General features: G+C 44.4%; 1 protein-coding gene across 3 annotated transcripts in view; it reads left to right on the top strand.

The window, feature by feature from the left end:
- The window catches only part of LOC141085522 (transient receptor potential cation channel subfamily M member 4-like), a 174,660-nt gene that overhangs the window by 90,897 nt on the left and 63,307 nt on the right, over positions 1 to 20,456 (top strand). For all 3 annotated transcript variants that reach the window (XM_073570942.1, XM_073570943.1, XM_073570944.1), the window contains exon 10: positions 8,788 to 8,906. In XM_073570942.1, the coding sequence (XP_073427043.1) occupies positions 8,788 to 8,906 (119 nt within the window). The remainder of the gene's footprint in view (positions 1 to 8,787; positions 8,907 to 20,456) is intronic.

The raw sequence follows: 20,456 nt of genomic DNA, 5'->3' as shown, positions 1-20,456 counted from the left end.
ATCGACGCTACTGTGATGCAGCAACCCTTTCTTCACTAACTTGCGTTTTAGCTGTATCCACAGTTAAAGTTATTGAGGGCCAGCATCGCCTCTGCGAATTCTCCCGGGAGGTTTTCCCGTGATTACTAATTCAAAAACATCTAAAATTACTCGACTTTATGTCTGTACTTTTATCCATCTACCTTCCTCTAGCGAAGAGTCTGGACTGGCAGACTGACACTGAAATATAAACGAAGATTTCAAAGTACTCCAACACTGTATACTGATGTAAGTTTCGAATACATTTTCCCTTTTTCTCATTTTTATATTCGGGTGTAATCCATACTGAGTCTGTGAGAGTTTGTCTTACTCTTGTAAAATATAAGGATATTTAAAATGACACCAACACTGTATGCAGCTGAACGATTGTAAAATATTGCCCTTTTTCAAGTTTTTATATTCTTGTGTAAGCCATACTGAGCCTGTGAACGTCTGTCTGTAACTCCAGAAATATATTTGTAGATTTAAGATTAACCCAACACTGTATACAGCCGTACATTTGTGATACCTTACCCATTTACTGCTTTTTATATAGTGTTCTAATCCATACTGAGCCAGTGAGTCTGTTTCTGACTCTGGAAATATCTACTTAGATTTACAATGACCTCAACACTGTATGCAGCTGTACGCTTCTGATCCATTACCCTTTTACTACTTTTTATATTGTGTAATCCATACTGACCCTGAGAGCGTCTGTGTCTGCCTCCTGCAAAAAATAAGGAGATTTATAATGTTTAAACAATACTATATGTACCTTGTATCTGGTGATACAGTAACCTTTATATACTTCTTGGCTAATGCATACTGGGACTGAGAGCATCTGTGTCTGCCTCATGAAATGTCTACGGAGATGTAGAATGTTTAAACTATACTATATATACCTTGTATCTGGTCATACTGTACCCTTTTTCAACTGGTTACATTATTGTCAAATCCATACTGAGCGTGTGAGCATATGTGTCTGCCTCCTGAAATACATACGGATTTTTTTTTTGTATTTTAAGTATACTATATATACCTTGTATCCGTTGATCCAGTACCCTTTTGTGCCCGAAATTCATCCTCCACCCACCACTCAAAGTGCATCATTGACACCTGGAACATTGGCACACATGTGATTATTTCTTGCGGATCTTCTTTTTATATTATGGTGTGATCCATACTGAGCCTGTGAGAGGCTGTGTCTTACTCTTGAAATATATATGTAGATCGCCAAATGACCCCAACACTGTATACAGCAGTACGCTTGGGATCCATTCCCCTTTTACTGCTTTTTATATTGTTGTGTAATCCATACTGGGCCTCAGAGCGTCTGTATCTGCCTCCTGAAATAAATACGGAGATTTTGAATGTTGAAACTATACTATATATACCTTGGATCTGGTGATACTGTACCCTTTTTCTTCTTTTTAGATTGTTGTTGAATCCATACTGGCCACGACAGCGTCTGTGTCTGCTGCCTCAAATATAATACGTAGATTTATAATGTTGAAACTATACAATATATCCCTGTTATCTGGTGTTAAAATGAAACGCCATGCAGGGCCGGGGTTACTCAGTACCAGGCCTTTCAGGCTCTTTTAAGGGGGAAGTATGTCACGGTGGTGATTGGGACCCGGTCCGTGGCCCTGGGTGTCGAATAAAGAAGATGACAGTTCAGATGAGGGGGAAAGATGGTATGATAATTAATTTGGAAAAGGGGGATCGTGACGCCACCCGTGGTACTCGGCTAGGGTAGCCGACGCTGCAATGCAGATCCTCTGGGCCGGTGTTAAAGCAGCCAAGATGATGAAGCTCTCCACGGGCAGAGCTGTATCCCAGGGCAGTTGAGATGGTGTTTGTGAGCCATTGATGGTGAGTGTATCTTGTGTAGCAGGCGAGTTGTAAAAGCCACCAAGGACACACTTGGGTGCAGTTTCTGAGTTTTTCCTCAAAAGTTTTGTGCACAAGATGACCCGACTGGTGGTGTCATCCGAGGGAGGGGTCCGGCAAACTCCAAGGTAGATCAGGAACACCTGTTCAAGACTCCTCCTTGTGTATCCTTTCTAGGCCGTGTCTCTGCGCTGATCTCTCCCTTCCTTCCTGCTGTGCGCCTTCGCAAACAGTGTCCCAAGCTGGCAGCCACGGATCACACCGGGCGACGTGGGTCAGGCTCCGGGGTCCTTTATTCCAACTGCTGCCTTTTTGAGTCTTGAATGCGGCTGCAACTGAGGCCTCCGCCTCCGTCTTTCTAGCTGAGCCCTGTATTTCTCCACTACCTTTAGGAGCCACCTTCCCCAATGAGGCCTGGTCCTTCCTTCTCCAGAAACGGGCTTCACAGGTGGCTTATTGCACTTCCCGTGCCCCAAGGACCCCTTCCTACCAGTCTAGGAGCTTGGACAAGTTTTTTCTCTCTTCTCTGACCCTCAGCCCTCTCACAGCAATCCTGCTCTTACTCTTTACTGTCACTGACTGACAACTCTCTAGAAAGATCCATTTACCTCAGACTAGCTCCACCCATCAACTGTCAGCTTGCTCTCTGATAGATGCCCACAACCACTCCAGTACCTAAGCTGCTCCCACTGTACCTACCTTCCACACTAACCCCCAACACTCTTTCTTAGTCAGTCTAGGATGAGGCCATCCTCCTGCCGGGTACACCCAGAAAGCACGGACTAACTAGTGTGTGTGTTCAGTGCAGGGTTAGGAGTCCTGAGTGGTGATCCCTCCTTATCTGAGGGTGGGATATCACACCTTTGGATGAGGTGCAGTACCTCTGTGGCGACCGTACCTTCAGGGGCACCATAGTACCCTTTCTCAACTTTCTATATTGTTGTCGGATCCATACCGGGCCTGAGAGCGTCTGTTTGCCTCCAGAAATGTATACTGAGATTCAGTAGGTTTTTACTATGTATACCTTGTATCGGGCGGCACGGTGGCTCAGTGGTTAGCGCTGCAGCCTTGCAGCGCTGAGGTCCTGGGTTCAAATCCCACCAAGGACAACATCTGCAAGGAGTTTGTATGTTCTCCCCGTGTTTGCGTGGGTTTCCTCCGGGCACTCCGGTTTCCTCCCACATTCTAAAGACCTACTAATAGGTAACTTAGATTGTGAGCCCCATCGGGGACAGTGATGGTGATGTGTGCAAACTGTAAAGCGCTGTGGAATATGTTAGCGCTATATAAAAATAAAGATTATTATCTAATGATACTGTACCCTTTTGCAAATTTTTTTTATATTGTCTAATCCATACTGAGCCTGTGACCATCTGTGTCTGACTCATGAAATATATACGGAGATTTACAATTATCCCTAGACTGTATAGAGCTGTCCGCTTCTGAAACAGTACCATATATCTGCTGGTATTTTTAGTCCATTTTCACAAAAATTATTACGTATGGTGGAAGAGGCTGCGGACGTGGGTGTGGGGGGACCAGCTGGTGCTGATGGTGGTTGTGGTGCATCTGCTCGTATTGCCAAAAGCACAATCGCAGCTAAGGTAGGAGGTGTTGAGCCTGTGTCATCAGCTGGCACAAGAAGGCCTTTAAGGCTCCCTTTTCTGGGAGTAGGTAAACTGCTTTTAAAGCCGGAGCATCAGTAACTGGTTTTGCCTTACATTGCCGAAAAAGCCTCCAGCTCTATCGCCTCCTCTTCTGAAGTTTAAAAAAATCCAAGCACTGAGTCGTCAGGGCAGGCTTCTGGTCAGGAACCACCCCTTTCCTTGTCTCCTTCACCCCCACTAAAAGTGAAGGATGCGGCAGCCCACACTTCAGATAACTCTATGGAGCTCTTTTCACAGGCCATGACCGTGTTATCAAGTGAAATTCTGAATTCCCCAGTCCAACATGAATCGGAGATGGAGTGCACTGATGCACAACCACTGCTAGATGATTCTGCTGGTACATTGACCCTCAGCACTACATTCCCCTCGCACTCTACAGAGCTTGAATGTGACACTGATGAAACTCAGGTGCCCCTTCCCGCATACTATACCACCTTACACGGTGACTCAGAAGAAAGTGCCGGTTCCCTGAGCAGGTGGGGGGTCCTACTCGTGGGCGACTGCAGTGGCACAGGCCCCTCATAGTACGCAAAAGTGTCTCTGCCGGTGGGAGGGCCCACTTGCTGTCAGACATACCGTCGTACTATGAGGGGCCCTGCGCCAGGGCCGTTGCCCACAAGTGGGCCCCCCATGCTTGCTCAGGGCCACAGCACTTGCAATACTTACCTCTCCCTGCTCCACCGCCGTGACATCTTCCGCCTTTCCTGACAGTGACCTTCAGGTTACAGAGTGCGATGACCTCACGTCTGTATGCCCTCTACCGAAACAGTACAAGTGCAGAGAGCTTTAAAATGGCAATGCTGAGGAGTCCAGAGTAGAGCAGTGCCCAGCGAGGAGAGGTATTTAATTTTTTTAAATGTTGGGAGCATTTTTTGGGGAGCAATATGCATTGGAGAATGATATATGGGGCCCATCATCCATTTGACCCATCATATACTGGAGCATTCCAAATGGGGGACATCAGACACTGGAGCAGCATCTATAGGCCCATTATACACTGGAGCATTATTTGGGCCCATAAGACACTGGCGCATCATCCATGGGGACAATCATATACTGTGGCATTATGTGGAGCTCATCATATACTGTATGGAACATTATATGGGACCAATTATTCTGTATTGAAAAATATATGAGGCTCATTCTGTATGGCGCACAATGTGGTGGCCATAACACTGTATGGAGTAATATACTGTCCTTTTTTGAGCTATTGTACAATTTAAAATAGATGAGTCATATCATGTAAGCAGTGAAGTATTTGTCATTGTACTATACCTATATTTCTGTGCCGTTTGTGTTAAAGGGGCGCACTGACACTTTGGCCCAGGGCACACGAAAACCTGGAGCCAGCCCTACCCCCCCCAACTTTAGCCAAATAACCCCCAGTTTTAAATGCGCAACTATTATTATAAAGTCAATTAAGGTTGCCAAGCTTAAGTAATAAGAATTGATGTCGTTGGCATTGAAATGGGCACTGTAGGTGTGTTTACTGTCCTCCACTCCCTGCCGACTTTGCTTCCCCATTGACTTGCATTGGGTTTCGTGTTTGTCGGACCCTGCCTTTTCCCTATAGTCAGCTGATTTCGTTCGACCCAACTTTTTAGAAAGTCGGGTTTCATGAAACCCGATTGGACCCGAAAAAAGGCAAAGTCGCACATCTCTAGTTAGCACCCATGAAATTGTTCCAGACGAGGAAGTATTCTTTCCAAAAAAAATCATGGCAATTACACATGTTTTGTTATACACATGTTTATTTCCTTTGTGTCTGTTGGAGCAACACAAAAAAAAAATCAGAAAAAAGAAAAATTGGACATTTCACGCAAACCCCCAAAATGGGTGGGACAAAATTTTTGGCATCCTCGGCTTAATATTTGGTTTCACATCCTTTGGAATAAATAACTGCAATCAATCACTTCCCATAACCATCAACAAGCTTCTTGCACCTCTCAGCTGGAATTCTTGACAACTCTTCTTTGTAAACTGTTCCAGGTATCTCATCTTTGAAAGTGTCTTCTGCCAACAGCAATTTTAAGATCTCTCCACAGATGTTTAATGGGATTTAGATCTGGAATCATTGCTACCACTTCAGAACTCTCCAGCACTTTATTTCCATCCATTTCTGGGGGATTCTTGAAGTTTGTTTGGGGTTATTGTCCTGCTGAAAGACCCATGACCTAGGACCAAACCCAGCTTTCTGACGCTGGACTCTACATTGTGACACAAAATTCTTTGGTAATCTTCAGATTTCATGACTCCTTTCACAGTCAAGACACCCAGTGCCAGAGGCAGCAAAATAACCCCAAAACATCTCTGACCATCCACCATATTTGACTGTAGGTACTGTTCTTTTCTTTGTAGGCCATTTTTTGGTAAACAGTAAAACTATGTGCTTCACCAAAAAAGTTCTATATCGGTTTCCTCAGTGCACAAGATGCTTTCCCAGAAGGAGTTTGGCTTATTAATTTATTCATGTACATTTTAACCAACTGCCGTCTAGCTTTTTATGTCTGTGTCAGCAGTGGGGTCCTCCTGGGTCTCCTGCCATAGCATTTCATTTTATTCAAATATTGATGGATAGTTCGCTCTGACACTGATGCACCCTGAGTCTACAGGACAGCTTTCTTTGGAACTTGATTGGGGCTCCTTATCCACCATCCGGACTATCCTGCATTGCAACCTTTCATCAATTTTTCTCTGCCGTCCATGGGTCGCCCTCCCAGGGCCGTGGGGTACTCGGTACCGGGTCGTTGTCAGGGGGGACGTGTCACAGCAGCGGGGACCCGGTCCGTGGCCCTGGGCGTCCAAATCAATGGTAGTCTGTAATATAGTTTAAATGGAATAGTATAGTTCGTGATGCCACCTGTGGTATTCGGCAAGTTAGATGTTAGGCCGACACTGCATGCAGATCCTCTGGGGCTGATGGTGTGTTGCAGCCTAGATGGTATAGCTCCCCACAGGTGAAGCTGTAGCCCCAGGGCAGTGTAGATGCGATGACACCTAGATGGTGTAGTGTCTGGCGCAGGGGATGTAGCAGTGCCAGGCTGGCAGAGGCAGGAAGGAATGGAGGACACCAGGGCATGTAGTTCCAAAGCTTTACTCAGTCTGTAGTGCCTGCTTCCGTACCGTGTCCTCCGGGTGAGGGACCCAGTCAACCTCCAGGCAAGATGGAATTCTCCTCTCCAACACTCCACCAACATGTACCTTCCTGAACGACTCCTCTATAGCGCCTTAAAGTGTGAAGATCTCCTAGTACACTGGAGTTCCTCCTGTCAGATGTTCCCAAGAACCTTACTTGTATGACAGACAGCTGTAGCCTGCTTCGGGGACTCCCTTCTCCTGAGTCCCGGCTCTCTATACAGTTGCTGTTGTGCCCCAAGTCTTAGATGGGAGTAGTGCATTTACAGCCTCCTACTCCACCGGTGTCTGCTGCAGAACCATAAGTGTCCATACAACCTCGGGGACCGGGCCCCAGCCTTGCACTGAGAACCTATAGGCAGGGTTCCTCTTCCAACCCACGTCTCCTCTCTGTTCTCTCTACTCCTTCGTTCCGTACTAATCTCTCTTTCTATGGAAGCTTAGGTTGCAGTTCTACGTCTTTCTCCTCCTTTCCTTTCCCGTGCCAGCTGGCTCAGGTCACTGAGGCAGCTGCAGCACTCCTTCCTCCATCCCTTCTTCCAGGGATCCTCACTCCTCTCTGAGTGACTTCCTTCTCTGCCGACCTTCTGTCAGACTGACCTGTAATTCTACACTTTCCCACTCTTTTATGTATCTTAACTCCACCCACCTCCCAGCACGTCCAGTGTTCCAAGCAGGGAACCACCAAAGGTGCTCTGCTACTCTCCAAGTACAAAGCCGCTTGTGGTTGTGCAGAACTACCCTGTTGTGTGGGGTGCAGGTGTTGTAGTTTGGTCAGGAGTTCCCACCTTACCTGGATGGTGGGGCACCACACCTTAGGATAAGGTGCAGAACCTCTGTGGCGACTGAGCCTCAGGGGCGCCACATCCACGTCCAAGGAGATTAGCTACAGTGCATGTTGGCCACAGTGGACAAAGGAAGATCTCTTGAGTTGCACTTCTAACCTTGAGATTGATATTTTTCAACAGTTTTGGTTCTCAAGTCCTTACACAGTTCTCTTCTTTGTTCTCCATGCTTAGTGTGGCGCACACAGACATATAATGAGAAGATTGTGTCAACTTCTCTGCTTTTTATCTGTCTTCATGTGTGATTTTCATATTGCCCACACCTGTTACTTGCCACAGGTGAGTTTGAATGAGCATCAAATGCTTGAAACAAAATTGTTTACCCACAATTTTGGAAAGGTGCCAACAATTTTATCTGGCCCATTTTTGAGGTTTTGTGTGAAATTGTCCAGTTTGCCTTTTTGCGTTGTTCCAATACACCCAAAGGAAATAAACATGTGTGTAACAATGTGTAATTGCAATAATTTTCTGGGAGAAACACTTCATTTTCTGGAATAATTTTAAGGGTGCCATCGCTTTTGTCATGACTTTATATATTTACAGCATTTTTTTTTTTCTACATCTACCTAAAAAGTTTGCACAATACTGTAGAGTAAGAAGCTTTTAAAGATAGAAGTGTTGATAGTTTGCATTTTGTTACTTGATAAAAGCAATGTGAAATGAACAGATCTTGTGTGAATGTCACTTGTACAAATTGTCCTGTGTCTTTGTGATCCCATGAAATAGTCAGAGTGAGACAGATAGATGGAGCGCCAGGCTGACAGGTCTCAGGGCGCTGGTAATAGTAATCTGATGCTGCTCCTGTCGGGTGCCTCTAGAGAGGATATAAACATGGGAAGCAGGGTAACCCGATCGCAGGGGAGCGCAAAGGAAAGGGAGAAGCTTGAAAGGTTTTCTTAAGCTCCACTACGCGTTTCAACGGATAACCTCCGTCTTCATCAGGTGGCTTCTCCCTTTCCTTTGCGCTCCCCTGCGATCGGGTTACCCTGCTTCCCTTTGTGTGATACCAGACAGACTGGTTGATGTGAGATCAAGGCTCAGTGGGGGCTGGATCATCACTTCCAGGACTCCTTGTTCTTCTTTACACTGAAGATTGTTCTTTATGGCATTGGCTAGATGTTTGGGGGTCATTTTCAGAGCCAATCAGACTCCTCCCTGATGTATTACATGATGGATAAGGATCTGCCTGGATTTCCCAAATAATAATTCTTTCATTTCCGATAATGCAGCTTGCAAGAAACAGTCTAACGATGCCACAGAATACCTGGATGAGCTGAAGTTAGCGGTAGCCTGGAACAGGGAGGACATTGCCAAGACAGAGTTGTTCCATGGAGAAATACAATGGCGGGTATGATGCCACTGCTGAATATGCATTGTATATTGTGCTTGTACACTTCACACCTAGATTTCACCTTTTTTTTGCTTTTTTGCACAACTCTATATCACTAGGGACATGTTGTGTTTTGATACATTTGACCTTTTCTTGTCTAACTTTTGGTGTTATTTTGCTATGTTATTCCTGGCATGCTCGGTTTGAAAAGACTGAATCCGTCGCTGGATTCAGTTTTTTAACGGACAGTGACGGATCTTGCGCCCGTGGCTTCCATTGTAGACAAAAAACATTACTCTGTCCGTTGTCTCCTGCCGACGGACAGAGATTTTGTGATGGATCCTTCGGACTACGGATGAAATGTGTGGCCAGACATCACTAATACAAGTCTATTTAAAAAAAACGACTGATTGTGACTGGCAAAAAACTGAAGTGTGAAAGAGGCCGTATTCTTCTTTTAATTTACACCTTTTTTAAGTTTATTTTACATCTGTTCACTTGTTGCTGTTTTATTTTTTCCCTTTTTTTTCCCCCTATGTGTTCACAATTGTGATTTTAGGTTTTGGGGGTTATCAGATGCAATTGATGAATCAGTCGAAAACAACATTTTTAAAATGTTGAAAATTTTTATGCACAAATCTCTGCCAGTGCACATCTGAAATTTTTGCTCAAATTTTTTTTTTTTTTTTTTTAACAACCTAGTGGAACATTGGACTTTTTTTTATCACAGAACAAATTAAAGTGCTTTTCACAATATTGGAGAATCTTTTGTGCCATTTTTATGAATCTGCAGCAAAAGTTAATGAATATTTTTGAATTGAGATGTTTTAAAGGGACATATTTTCCATTAGTGATAAGCCTGATACATTGCTCTACTCTGTGCTACCAGAGATTACATTGTGTTTTTCCTGTTTTTAAGTAACCATGGATCAAAAATAATCCAGGGTTTCTCCCTTTGTTATAGCCATTCTTTTCCATTCCTTTTGTGGAATTTTAGACTAAATTTGATTTCTGATTGATTTTTAAACTGGAAGTAGAACTAGAAACACATGATGTGATGTAAGGACCCTGCTCGGTCATTTCATGCAATTCTCGTCCTGGATGCTGTTCACTTCTGACTTGGATATTCAGCTATGAGAAGACCTTTAGTTTTGTAATTTCCTATCAGACTCCAAGATTATAGATTATGTTCTCAGCCTGAACCTGAGCAGCAAAGTTATATCAGCTTTATAAAACAGTCAAGTTCTTGGAGTCATGGATTTCCTGTCAGAAGAATGCACAATTGGCAATCTCAGAAAGATATGCTTCCTCGTTTCCTTTCCCAGGTTCCCTAGGTTACAATGTAAAAGGAAATGCTTTTTTTAAAAAAAAAAAAAAAAAACCTGTCACGGATCAAAAGGGACCAGTTTTTGCACTTATTTTATTCCCACTGCTCCCCATACAATTCCAGAGATATAGCCCTTTTTATCTAGTGCTACAATTTATAGTCTTTGCTAAGGGGGTGGGGCTCGCAGGGTTAGAATACAGAGCAGGATAAAGACGCGCCCCTGAGGATCCTGTGAGTCACGCCTTATTGTAAAGACTATAAAAGGTAGCACCAGATTATATCTCTGGAACTGTAAGAATGATTTAAAAAAAAACAAAAACCTATGCATAGAAAATTCAAATTAGCAGTGAGACACATACAGGACCGTTTTCTCCATGGATAACCTATTTTGGATCATCTCTTATTAGGGGACTCTGCATTATTCCATTCTTCTGTTATTCCTCATAGAGAATAGAGATGTATGCGTATGTATACAGTGACAACTAGGCGTTACCAATTATGGATTTGTTGCTGCAAATTTTCCAGCTGTCCAATCAGTGCTGTGTAGAGAAAATAAAGGCATAGTAACATCCAATCTGTTTATTTATAATTTTCTAAAATAAAATTATGAATGTAACACACTCACACACGGGTAACAGGAATAAGGAAGACCTATTATAGAGAGAAGCTGCACCCACACCCTACTGGTCCCTTTAATGACTAGACAATCCCTAGTCACACAACTAAAAAACTTCACCTTGGACTCAAGTGCCTAAAAGACCTTTGAGTGGTTTCTCGCACCTCCTGAGGAATTGGAGGGGGAGACCACTACTCACCAGTATCAAGGGGCAGTGGAAAGTGTGCAGGTGGACAATAACACCCAGGGTGAGAAAATGTAATGCGCACTTATAAAGAGAGAGTGTAAAAACTAAGGAAAACCAAAAATAAGTAAGAATAACCTCCCTGAACCCCAAATGTGGTTAAAGAAAAAGGTGCTGGGAAGGTAGAAAAACAGACACTCAGCAGGAATACAAACTGTGTTTGCATAGCAGAGAAAATCCTATAACTGAAGGGCTGGAACATCTTGGCACATTCACATTCAAAGTATAGCCAGCAAGGAAGTGCAGTGAAGAGATAATATATAAAGTTGAACCAAGAATGTGTTGGGCCAAACTAAAATGGGAAAATGAAAAACACCTGGGTAGGAGTAAGCATAGAAGTGAGAATAAAGACAATAGGAACAATCAGCACTTGGACAGGGAAGAAAAGGGCAATGGCTCAGCAAATCTAGTAACCAACCACGAAGCAAAAGGTCACCGGATCGGATCTCCAAACAGTCATGCCAGAATAATAGAAGATAGGAAGACCCCTAAGAGCTCTAAGAACAGGTGGTCTAGAATTGTTTTATAGGAAATAAAAATCAGGAAAAGTGACAGACCCTCTTTAAAAAAAATAAATAAGGAAATAATTACATTTTCTTTAAATAATACATAGCAACACCCAAACTACGGTATTTATTTTTCAAAATGTTTGTTTAAAAAAACAAACAACTTTTGGGTTGTGGGATACCGCCATGCTATACTGGTTCTACCAAACTTTTACAAGTGTCAGCACTTGCAGATAGAATATAAGGTCTCGCAGGTCATTGTGATATCTTGCGACTTTCACTAAAAGTGTGATGATGGCATCATTTAAACAGTAGAGTCACTAATATGCAGGACTTCTGACCATCTAATGTGTATTGGACCTTATTGACTTTCCCTCCACACATGACATTGAAGAGCAGGAGGATCGAGCATGCCAATCCTTTTGCACTCCCTAGTGATAAGCCACCAGAAGAGGGATGACTTGCTCTACTCTTCCCATACAGAGCACTTGCATGCTCAGCCAGGTGTAGAAGTTTAAAAAAAGAAAAAAAAAAACAAGCACTATTAGCCGACAGTGCTAAAGCAGGTTTATAAATGATGTATGGATACATGTGACTTGCAGCAATCTAGGGAATGTGCTCAAGTGCATGCTACAGGTAGTCTCTCCTTCTATCTTGCTATTTACAAGTAACCTGACTTGTGATTGGATCTTTGATATATACAAATACCTGCAATTGATAGTGCAGCCACCCCCAGATGAAGCGTTGAAAGCAAAATGCACGTCAGGTGGAGTTGGTTGCCTACATAGGAGGGATTTTTTTGTGGTAATAATAGCATAAAAGATGCCAGGTGGTGGAGATGCCTGGTGCTGGAGGGGATGCCAAAATGAGATGTTGATGGACCATATTAAAGTCGGTTCCTAAATGTATGGATACTTGTGACTTGCAGCAATTTATGGAATTTGCACTGACACATGATGCATGCTGTAGGTATTCTTTAATCTTTTGTTTTGCTATTTCCAAGAAACCTGTCTTGTTTGGATCTCTGACATATATACAGTATAAACCCTTGCAATTGATAAGTGCAGCCACCCCCAGATGAAGTGGTGAATGCGAAACATGTTAGGTGGTAACAATTAATTTTTTTCTTTGGTCTTTTATACTGTTTTCGTATGTTACTTGCATAAGTCTCATCATTATGAGACACACCAACTTGCTCCTTTATGTGTATGGCTACCTTAGTCTGCTACTCGTCTTCTATCTTCAGGAAAAATAAAAGCTCAGCAATTATATTCAACAAGTGGACATGGCAAGTTTCCACATACATTAGGTAGTAGACCAGTCATGACTAGTGATGAGCAAATTTGTTCGGAAAACGATCGCCAAGCATAAATTTGGCACGTATATGGCACATTCGGATTTGTGATCGGAAACACGAGCAAAATTTTATAACATCTGTAACATTCGGTAAAAGTACAGGAAATTATTTGCATTGCCACAAAAATATGTTCAGCACTTGGCAATAATAATTGTGGTGTATCATGAGCGTTTAGCACGTGATTGAGGGGTGGGGGTTTGCAGAGCTCAGAGGCGCGGCGTTCTTGTACGCACAGCATTCATTTGTTTTTTTTCCTAACTTTGGCTAGCCGCAATGTGCACACAATCAGGGCGCAGGAGACACAATGTGATGACACAACGGCTTGTGTCATTGGCTGCTGAAATCACATGTCCCTCTCCATATACATAGCGGACATCTTGTTTTAGCGCCATTTTGACACTGTAACAGCGCAGAGAGGCTGCTCCTGACTCTAGCACTGTTTAACAGCAAGACTTTAGCTAGATGGGCTGTTGTATATCAGTCAGATAGTGTAGCTAGATAGTGTCCAGTGTGGCTGCAAAATTTACCTTCCGGATTTTTTTTTTTTTTTTTGGGCATTACTGAGGTTCACAGACAAAGCCAGCAGGGCACTTGTCCTACAAGTGTGTTTGTGCACTTCTTCTATTGTGCTCTGTGCACAAGGATAGCATTCTAAATCGGGGGGGACACTGACAACTTGGGGCCCCTGTGCAAGAAATGTGTCTGGGCCCCCCTCCTTTTATAAGATAAGATAATCCTTTAATCGTCCCACCATGGGGAAATTCAGAGCATTACAGCAGCAAGGCAGGAACAAGTACAGATACAGATGCATAAAGGCATTACATTGACGGTAGGTACATATACGGAAAAAAAAAAATGTAACCAGACTATCACAACTTTGGATCTATCAGTTCTCTGTTTGGGTCGTTCACCGTTTTGGACAGTGCTGGTTATACAGCCTAACTGCAGCAGGAAGGACTTTCGATAGCGCTCCCTCTCACATTTAGGATGAAGTAGCCGGTCACTGACAGTACTGCACATCTTTGTCACGGTCTCATGCATGGGATGGGAATCATTCTGCACCATGTAGCTCACCTTGGCCAGTATCCTCCTGTCGCCTACTTCCTGAACTGGGTCAAGGGGGCATCCCAGGACAGAGCTGGCCCTTCTAATCAGTTTGTCCAGCTTATTCCTGTCCCTGGTTGATATGCCACTACCCCAGCACGCCACACCAAAGAAGATGACTGATGCCACAACAGAGTTGAAGAAGGATGCAAGGAGTGCCCCTCTAACTCCAAAGGCTCTCAGCCTTCTGAGCAGATAAAGCCTGCTTTGGCCCTTCCTGTACACTGCATCCAAGTGATGGGCCCAGTCAAGCTTATTATTGAGGATCACACCAAGGAACTTATAGGTGTCGACTATCTCAATGTAATTTCCCTGAATGTTCACCACTACTGGTGGATTTTTGCCCTTGCGAAAGTCCACCACCAATTCCTTGGTCTTCCCGAATTAATCCTAAGGTGGTTCCTCTGACACCACTCCACAAAAGCTTGGTTAGTATCTCTGTACTTTCTTTCATCTCCTCCTGTGATGAGGCCTACTATTGCAGAGTCATCAGAATACTTCTGCAAGTAGCAGCTAGATGAGTTGCACCTAAAATCCGCAGTGTACAGTGTGAAGAGAAAATGGGCAAGAACTGTACCTTGGGGTGCCCCTGTATTGCAGATCACTGTGTCTGACACACTGTCCCGAACCTTTACAAACTGAGGTCGGTTCGTGAGGTAGTTAAGGATCCAGGTGGAGAGTTGGAGGTCCACACCAATGTCGTCAAAGTTACGTACGTGTGTGTGTGTGTGTGTGTATATATATATATATATATATATATATATATATATATACATACATACATACATACATACATACATACATACATACATACATACACACACACACACACACACACACACACACACACACACACACACACACAGTGGGGAAAAAAAGTATTTAGTCAGTCAGCAATAGTGCAAGTTCCACCACTTGTCTGTTTTTTTTTCCTTTTATTTGTATATTATGGTGGAAAATAAGTATTTGGTCAGAAACAAGCAATCAAGATTTCTGGCTCTCACAGACCTGTAACTTCTTCTTTAAGAGTCTCCTCTTTCCTCCACTCATTACCTGTAGTAATGGCACCTGTTTAAACTTGTTATCAGTATAAAAAGACACCTGTGCACACCCTCAAACAGTCTGACTCCAAACTCCACTATGGTGAAGACCAAAGAGCTGTCAAAGGACACCAGAAACAAAATTGTAGCCCTGCACCAGGCTGGGAAGACTGAATCTGCAATAGCCAACCATCTTGGAGTGAAGAAATCAACTGTGGGAGCAATAATTAGAAAATGGAAGACATACAAGACCACTGATAATCTCCCTCGATCTGGTGCTCCACGCAAAATCCCACCCCGTGGGGTCAGAATGATCACAAGAACGGTGAGCAAAAATCCCAGAACCACGCGGGGGGACCTAGTGAATGAACTGCAGAGAGCTGGGACCAATGTAACAAGGCCTACCATAAGTAACACACTATGCCACCATGGACTCAGATCCTGCAGTGCCAGACGTGTCCCACTGCTTAAGCCTGTACTTGTCCGGGCCCGTCTGAAGTTTGCTAGAGAGCATTTGGATGATCCAGAGGAGTTTTGGGAGAATGTCCTATGGTCTGATGAAACCAAACTGGAACTGTTTGGTAGAAACACAACTTGTCGTGATTGGAGGAAAAAGAATACTGAGTTGCATCCATCAAACACCATACCTACTGTAAAGCATGGTGGTGGAAACATCATGCTTTGGGGCTGTTTCTCTGCAAAGGGGCCAGGACGACTGATCCGGGTACATGAAAGAATGAATGGGGCCATGTATCGTGAGATTTTGAGTGCAAACCTCCTTCCATCAGCAAGGGCATTGAAGATGAAACGTGGCTGGGTCTTTCAACATGACAATGATCCAAAGCACACCGCCAGGGCAACGAAGGAGTGGCTTCGTAAGAAGCATTTCAAGGTCCTGGAGTGGCCTAGCCAGTCTCCAGATCTCAACCCTATAGAAAACCTTTGGAGGGAGTTGAAAGTCCGTGTTGCCAAGCGAAAAGCCAAAAACATCACTGCTCTAGAGGAGATCTGCATGGAGGAATGGGCCAACATACCAACAACAGTGTGTGGCAACCTTGTGAAGACTTACAGAAAACGTTTGACCTCTGTCATTGCCAACAAAGGATATATCACAAAGTATTGAGATGAAATTTTGTTTCTGACCAAATACTTATTTTCCACCATAATATGCAAATAAAATGAAAAAAAAACCAGACAATGTGATTTTCTGGATTTTTTTTTCTCAGTTTGTCTCCCATAGTTGAGGTCTACCTATGATGTAAATTACAGACGCCTCTCATCTTTTTAAGTGGTGGAACTTGCACTATTGCTGACTGACTAAATACTTTTTTTCCCCACTGTATATATATGCCACATACGTGTGTGTGTATATATATTACATAGTCTCCTTTATTATGTATATTGCTGTCCCTTACACAGTGCCCTCTCATGTACAGTAACTTCCCTTACATATTGAATTATATGGAGCCCTGTTTTTTTATTACATACCGTACTGCCTTGTTAGCTGTATAATGCAATTATGGCTGATGGAGCATGGGAAAGCTTCCTTTCTAATGGAGGAGCTGAAGGACTGGTAGTTTGGTCACCAGCTGCTCCATCAGCAGTAATTTTATATCTAACGAGCGGGGACTATGTAATAAGAGGGCACTGTAAATGACAAAATTAACAAGAATACATGTAAGAGACAGCACTATACAGTACATAACAGCAGAGGAAGCTATATAATAATGGACGGCACCATATATAACTAGAGGATGGTACGTAATAAGGGACGGTGTTATACATAATAAAAGAGGAAACATGTAACTAAGGATGGTGTTATACAGAATTAGTGAGTACACTATATGCTAAGGGACTGTGTTATACATAAGTATGTACATAGGTCGCCCTCCGTCCCAGGGCTGTGGGGTACTCGGTACCGGGCCGGTGTCAGTGGGATATGTCACGGCAGCTGTGACCCGGTCCGTGGCCCTGGGCGCCCAAATCAATGGTGGTTTGTGATATAGTTTGTGATGAAATAGTTCGTAAAGCCACCTGTGGTATTTGGCAAGCAAGATGTTAAGCCAACGCTGCGTGCAGATCCTCTGGGGCTGATGGTGTGTTGCAGCATAGATGGTGTAGCTCCCCACAGGTGAAGCTGTAACCCCAGGGCAGTGTATAGGCGCAGGTAGTGTAAAGGAGGATACCCAGATGTAGTGGTGCTGACGGTGTTGGTGCACAATGACTGGAAGACACCAGGGCTTGTAGTTCCAAAGCTTTACTCACAGTTCGTGGTACACACTGGTGCCTGCCTCCATGCCGTGTCCTCCAGGGCAGAGACTCAATCAACCTCCCGGGCAAGTCAGGCTTCTCCTCTCCAACACTCCGCCAACATGTATCTGTCCTGAACGACTCCTCTATAGCGCCTTTTAGTGTGAAGAGCTCCAGTACCGTGGTACTCTGAAGTTCCTCCTGTCAGATGTTCCTAACTACTCTTCCTTGTACGGCAGACAGCTGTAGCCTACTTCGGGGACTCCCTTCTCCTGAGTCCCGGCTCCCTATACAGATGCTGTTGTGCCCCAAGTCTTGGATGGTAGTAATGCATTTACAGCCAACTACTCCACCGGTGTCTGCTGCAGAACCATAAGTGTCCATATAACCTCGGGGACTGGGCCCCGGCCTTGCGCTGAGAACCTATAGGCAGGGTTCCTCTTCCAACCCACAACTCCTCTCTGTTCTCCTACTCCTTCGTTCTGCACTGTTCCTTTTCTCTCTGTTATGGAAGCTTAGGTTGCAGTTCTACGTCTTTCTCCTTCTGTTCCTTTCCTAGGGAGCTCGTTCCACTAAGACCAGTCCTCAGCCTCACCTGACTGTCTTCCTCCGCCTTGAGCTCCCCTCAGGCTGACCTCCTGTCACCCTGCTCTCTGACTCAGACTCTCCGGCTGACTGACCTCCCATCACACTGACCTGTAATTCTAAACTTTCCCACTCTTTTATATCTAACTCCACCCACCTCCCAGCACATCTCGTGTTACGAAGCAAGGACCCACGAAAGGTGCTCTGCTATCCTCTAAGCATGGAGCCGCAATCTGGTCCATTGCTGAACTATCCTGTGTGTGGGTGCAGGTGTTGGAGTGTGGAAAGGAGTTCCCAACTTACCTAGGTGGTGGGGCACTACACCTTAGGAGAAGGTGCAGTACCTCTGTGATGACTGAGCCTCAGGGGCGCCACATACATTAAGGGACTGTGTTAGACATAATAAGCGATAACGTCTTCCTCCACCTCCCCCTGTTCCTAAGGCCATTATAAGTCCCCTTTCCTCCCATCCCAATCCCCCAAACCCCTCATTGTCCTCCTCCCCTCGCATCCCATTATTGTCATCTCCCCCACCCCATCATTGCCCTCTTCACCACCTCCATCATTTTCTTCTCCCCCACCACTCCCATCATTTCCTCCTCCACCACCCCCATGATTGCCCTTTCCACCACCACCAGTGCATTCTCCCCCACCACCCCATCATCATTTCTTTTTCCCCCACCACCCCATCATTGCCTTCTCTCCATCACCCCCCATCATTGCCTTCTCTCCATCACCCCCCATCATTGCCTTCTCTCCATCACCCCCCATCATTGCCTTCTCTCCATCACCCCCCATCATTGCCTTCTCTCCATCACCCCCCATCATTGCCTTCTCCCCATCACTCCCATCATTGCCTTCTCTCTTCATCAGTCTTCTCATGTCCGCATCTCCTTCAGGGCCAGGCTAACCTACACACACACACACACACACACACACACACACACACACACACACACACACACACACACACACACACACACACACACACACTGTAGGGATTCGCTCTGGTAGGCAATAGCCGGGCGGCAGTAATGAGGCATCACACAGGCATAAAGTCCAATTCCAGTGGTTTTAATGTCACTCAGTAACCAGCAGCTTAGCAAAACATAAGGAAAACCAAACACATACTCCAGCTTGGAGAACCACTGGTCCCAGACTCACCCCTTGCACGGGACGGGCGTAACTAAGCGGCTGCCAGGTCCTGCGGCATCCGCCAGGTGCCATTCCTGGGGTTCTTCCGAGTCTTGTTGGTCCTGCAGCACGGGAATCCAGTATACAAGTTTCAGGCTAAGTCCACACAAGTTCCTGTAGCTTCCAGAAACACACTCACTTTGTGGCAATTACCAACCTCCATTACATAGGGCCTAACCCCTCCCACCAGTGAGGTAGACACCACATGGGGTGATCACGTGACCCTGACATCATCGCAGGTCCCGTCTTTAGGGAAAAACCCGGCCAAACATTAATCTGCTGGGAGAAACTTATCTTCCATTCAATAAAACACCCTTTACTGTACCACAATACATACACACAATACATACATACACACAGACAGACACACACAGACATATACACACACACACAGACATACACACATACACACAGACATACACACACACACACAGACATACACACACACACACAGACATACACACAGACATACACACACACACACACACACACAGACATATACACACACACACAGACATATACACACACAGATACACACACACACAGACATATACACACACACACAGACATACACACACACACACAGACATATACACACACACAGACATATACACACACACAGACATATACACACACAGATACACACACACACAGACATATACACACACACACAGACATATACACACACACACACAGACATATACACACACACACACAGACATATACACACACACACAGACATATACACAGACATATACACACACACACAGACATATACACACACACACAGACATATACACACACACACAGACATATACACACACACAGACATATACACACACACAGACATATACACACACAGACATATACACACACACAGACATATACACACACACAGACATATACACACACACAGACATATACACACACACAGACATATACACACACACACAGACATATACACACACACACAGACATATACACACACACACAGACATATACACACACACACAGACATATACACACACACATACACACACACACACACACACACAGACATATACACACACACACAGACATATACACACACACACACAGACATATACACACACACACACAGACATATACACACAGATACATATACACACAGATACACACACACACAGACATACACACACACACAGACATATACACACACACACAGACATATACACACACACACAGACATATACACACACACAGACATATACACACACACAGACATATACACACACAGATACACACACACACAGACATATACACACACAGATAGACATATACACACACAGATACACACACACACACA

Source organism: Dendrobates tinctorius, unplaced genomic scaffold (genome assembly GCF_039654945.1).
Source record: "Dendrobates tinctorius isolate UK_male_01 unplaced genomic scaffold, ASM3965494v1 ptg000028l, whole genome shotgun sequence".
NCBI lineage: Eukaryota > Metazoa > Chordata > Amphibia > Anura > Dendrobatidae > Dendrobates > Dendrobates tinctorius.
The sequence above is the reverse complement of the archived record's forward strand: the minus strand, read 5'-3'. Positions and strand labels throughout refer to the sequence as shown.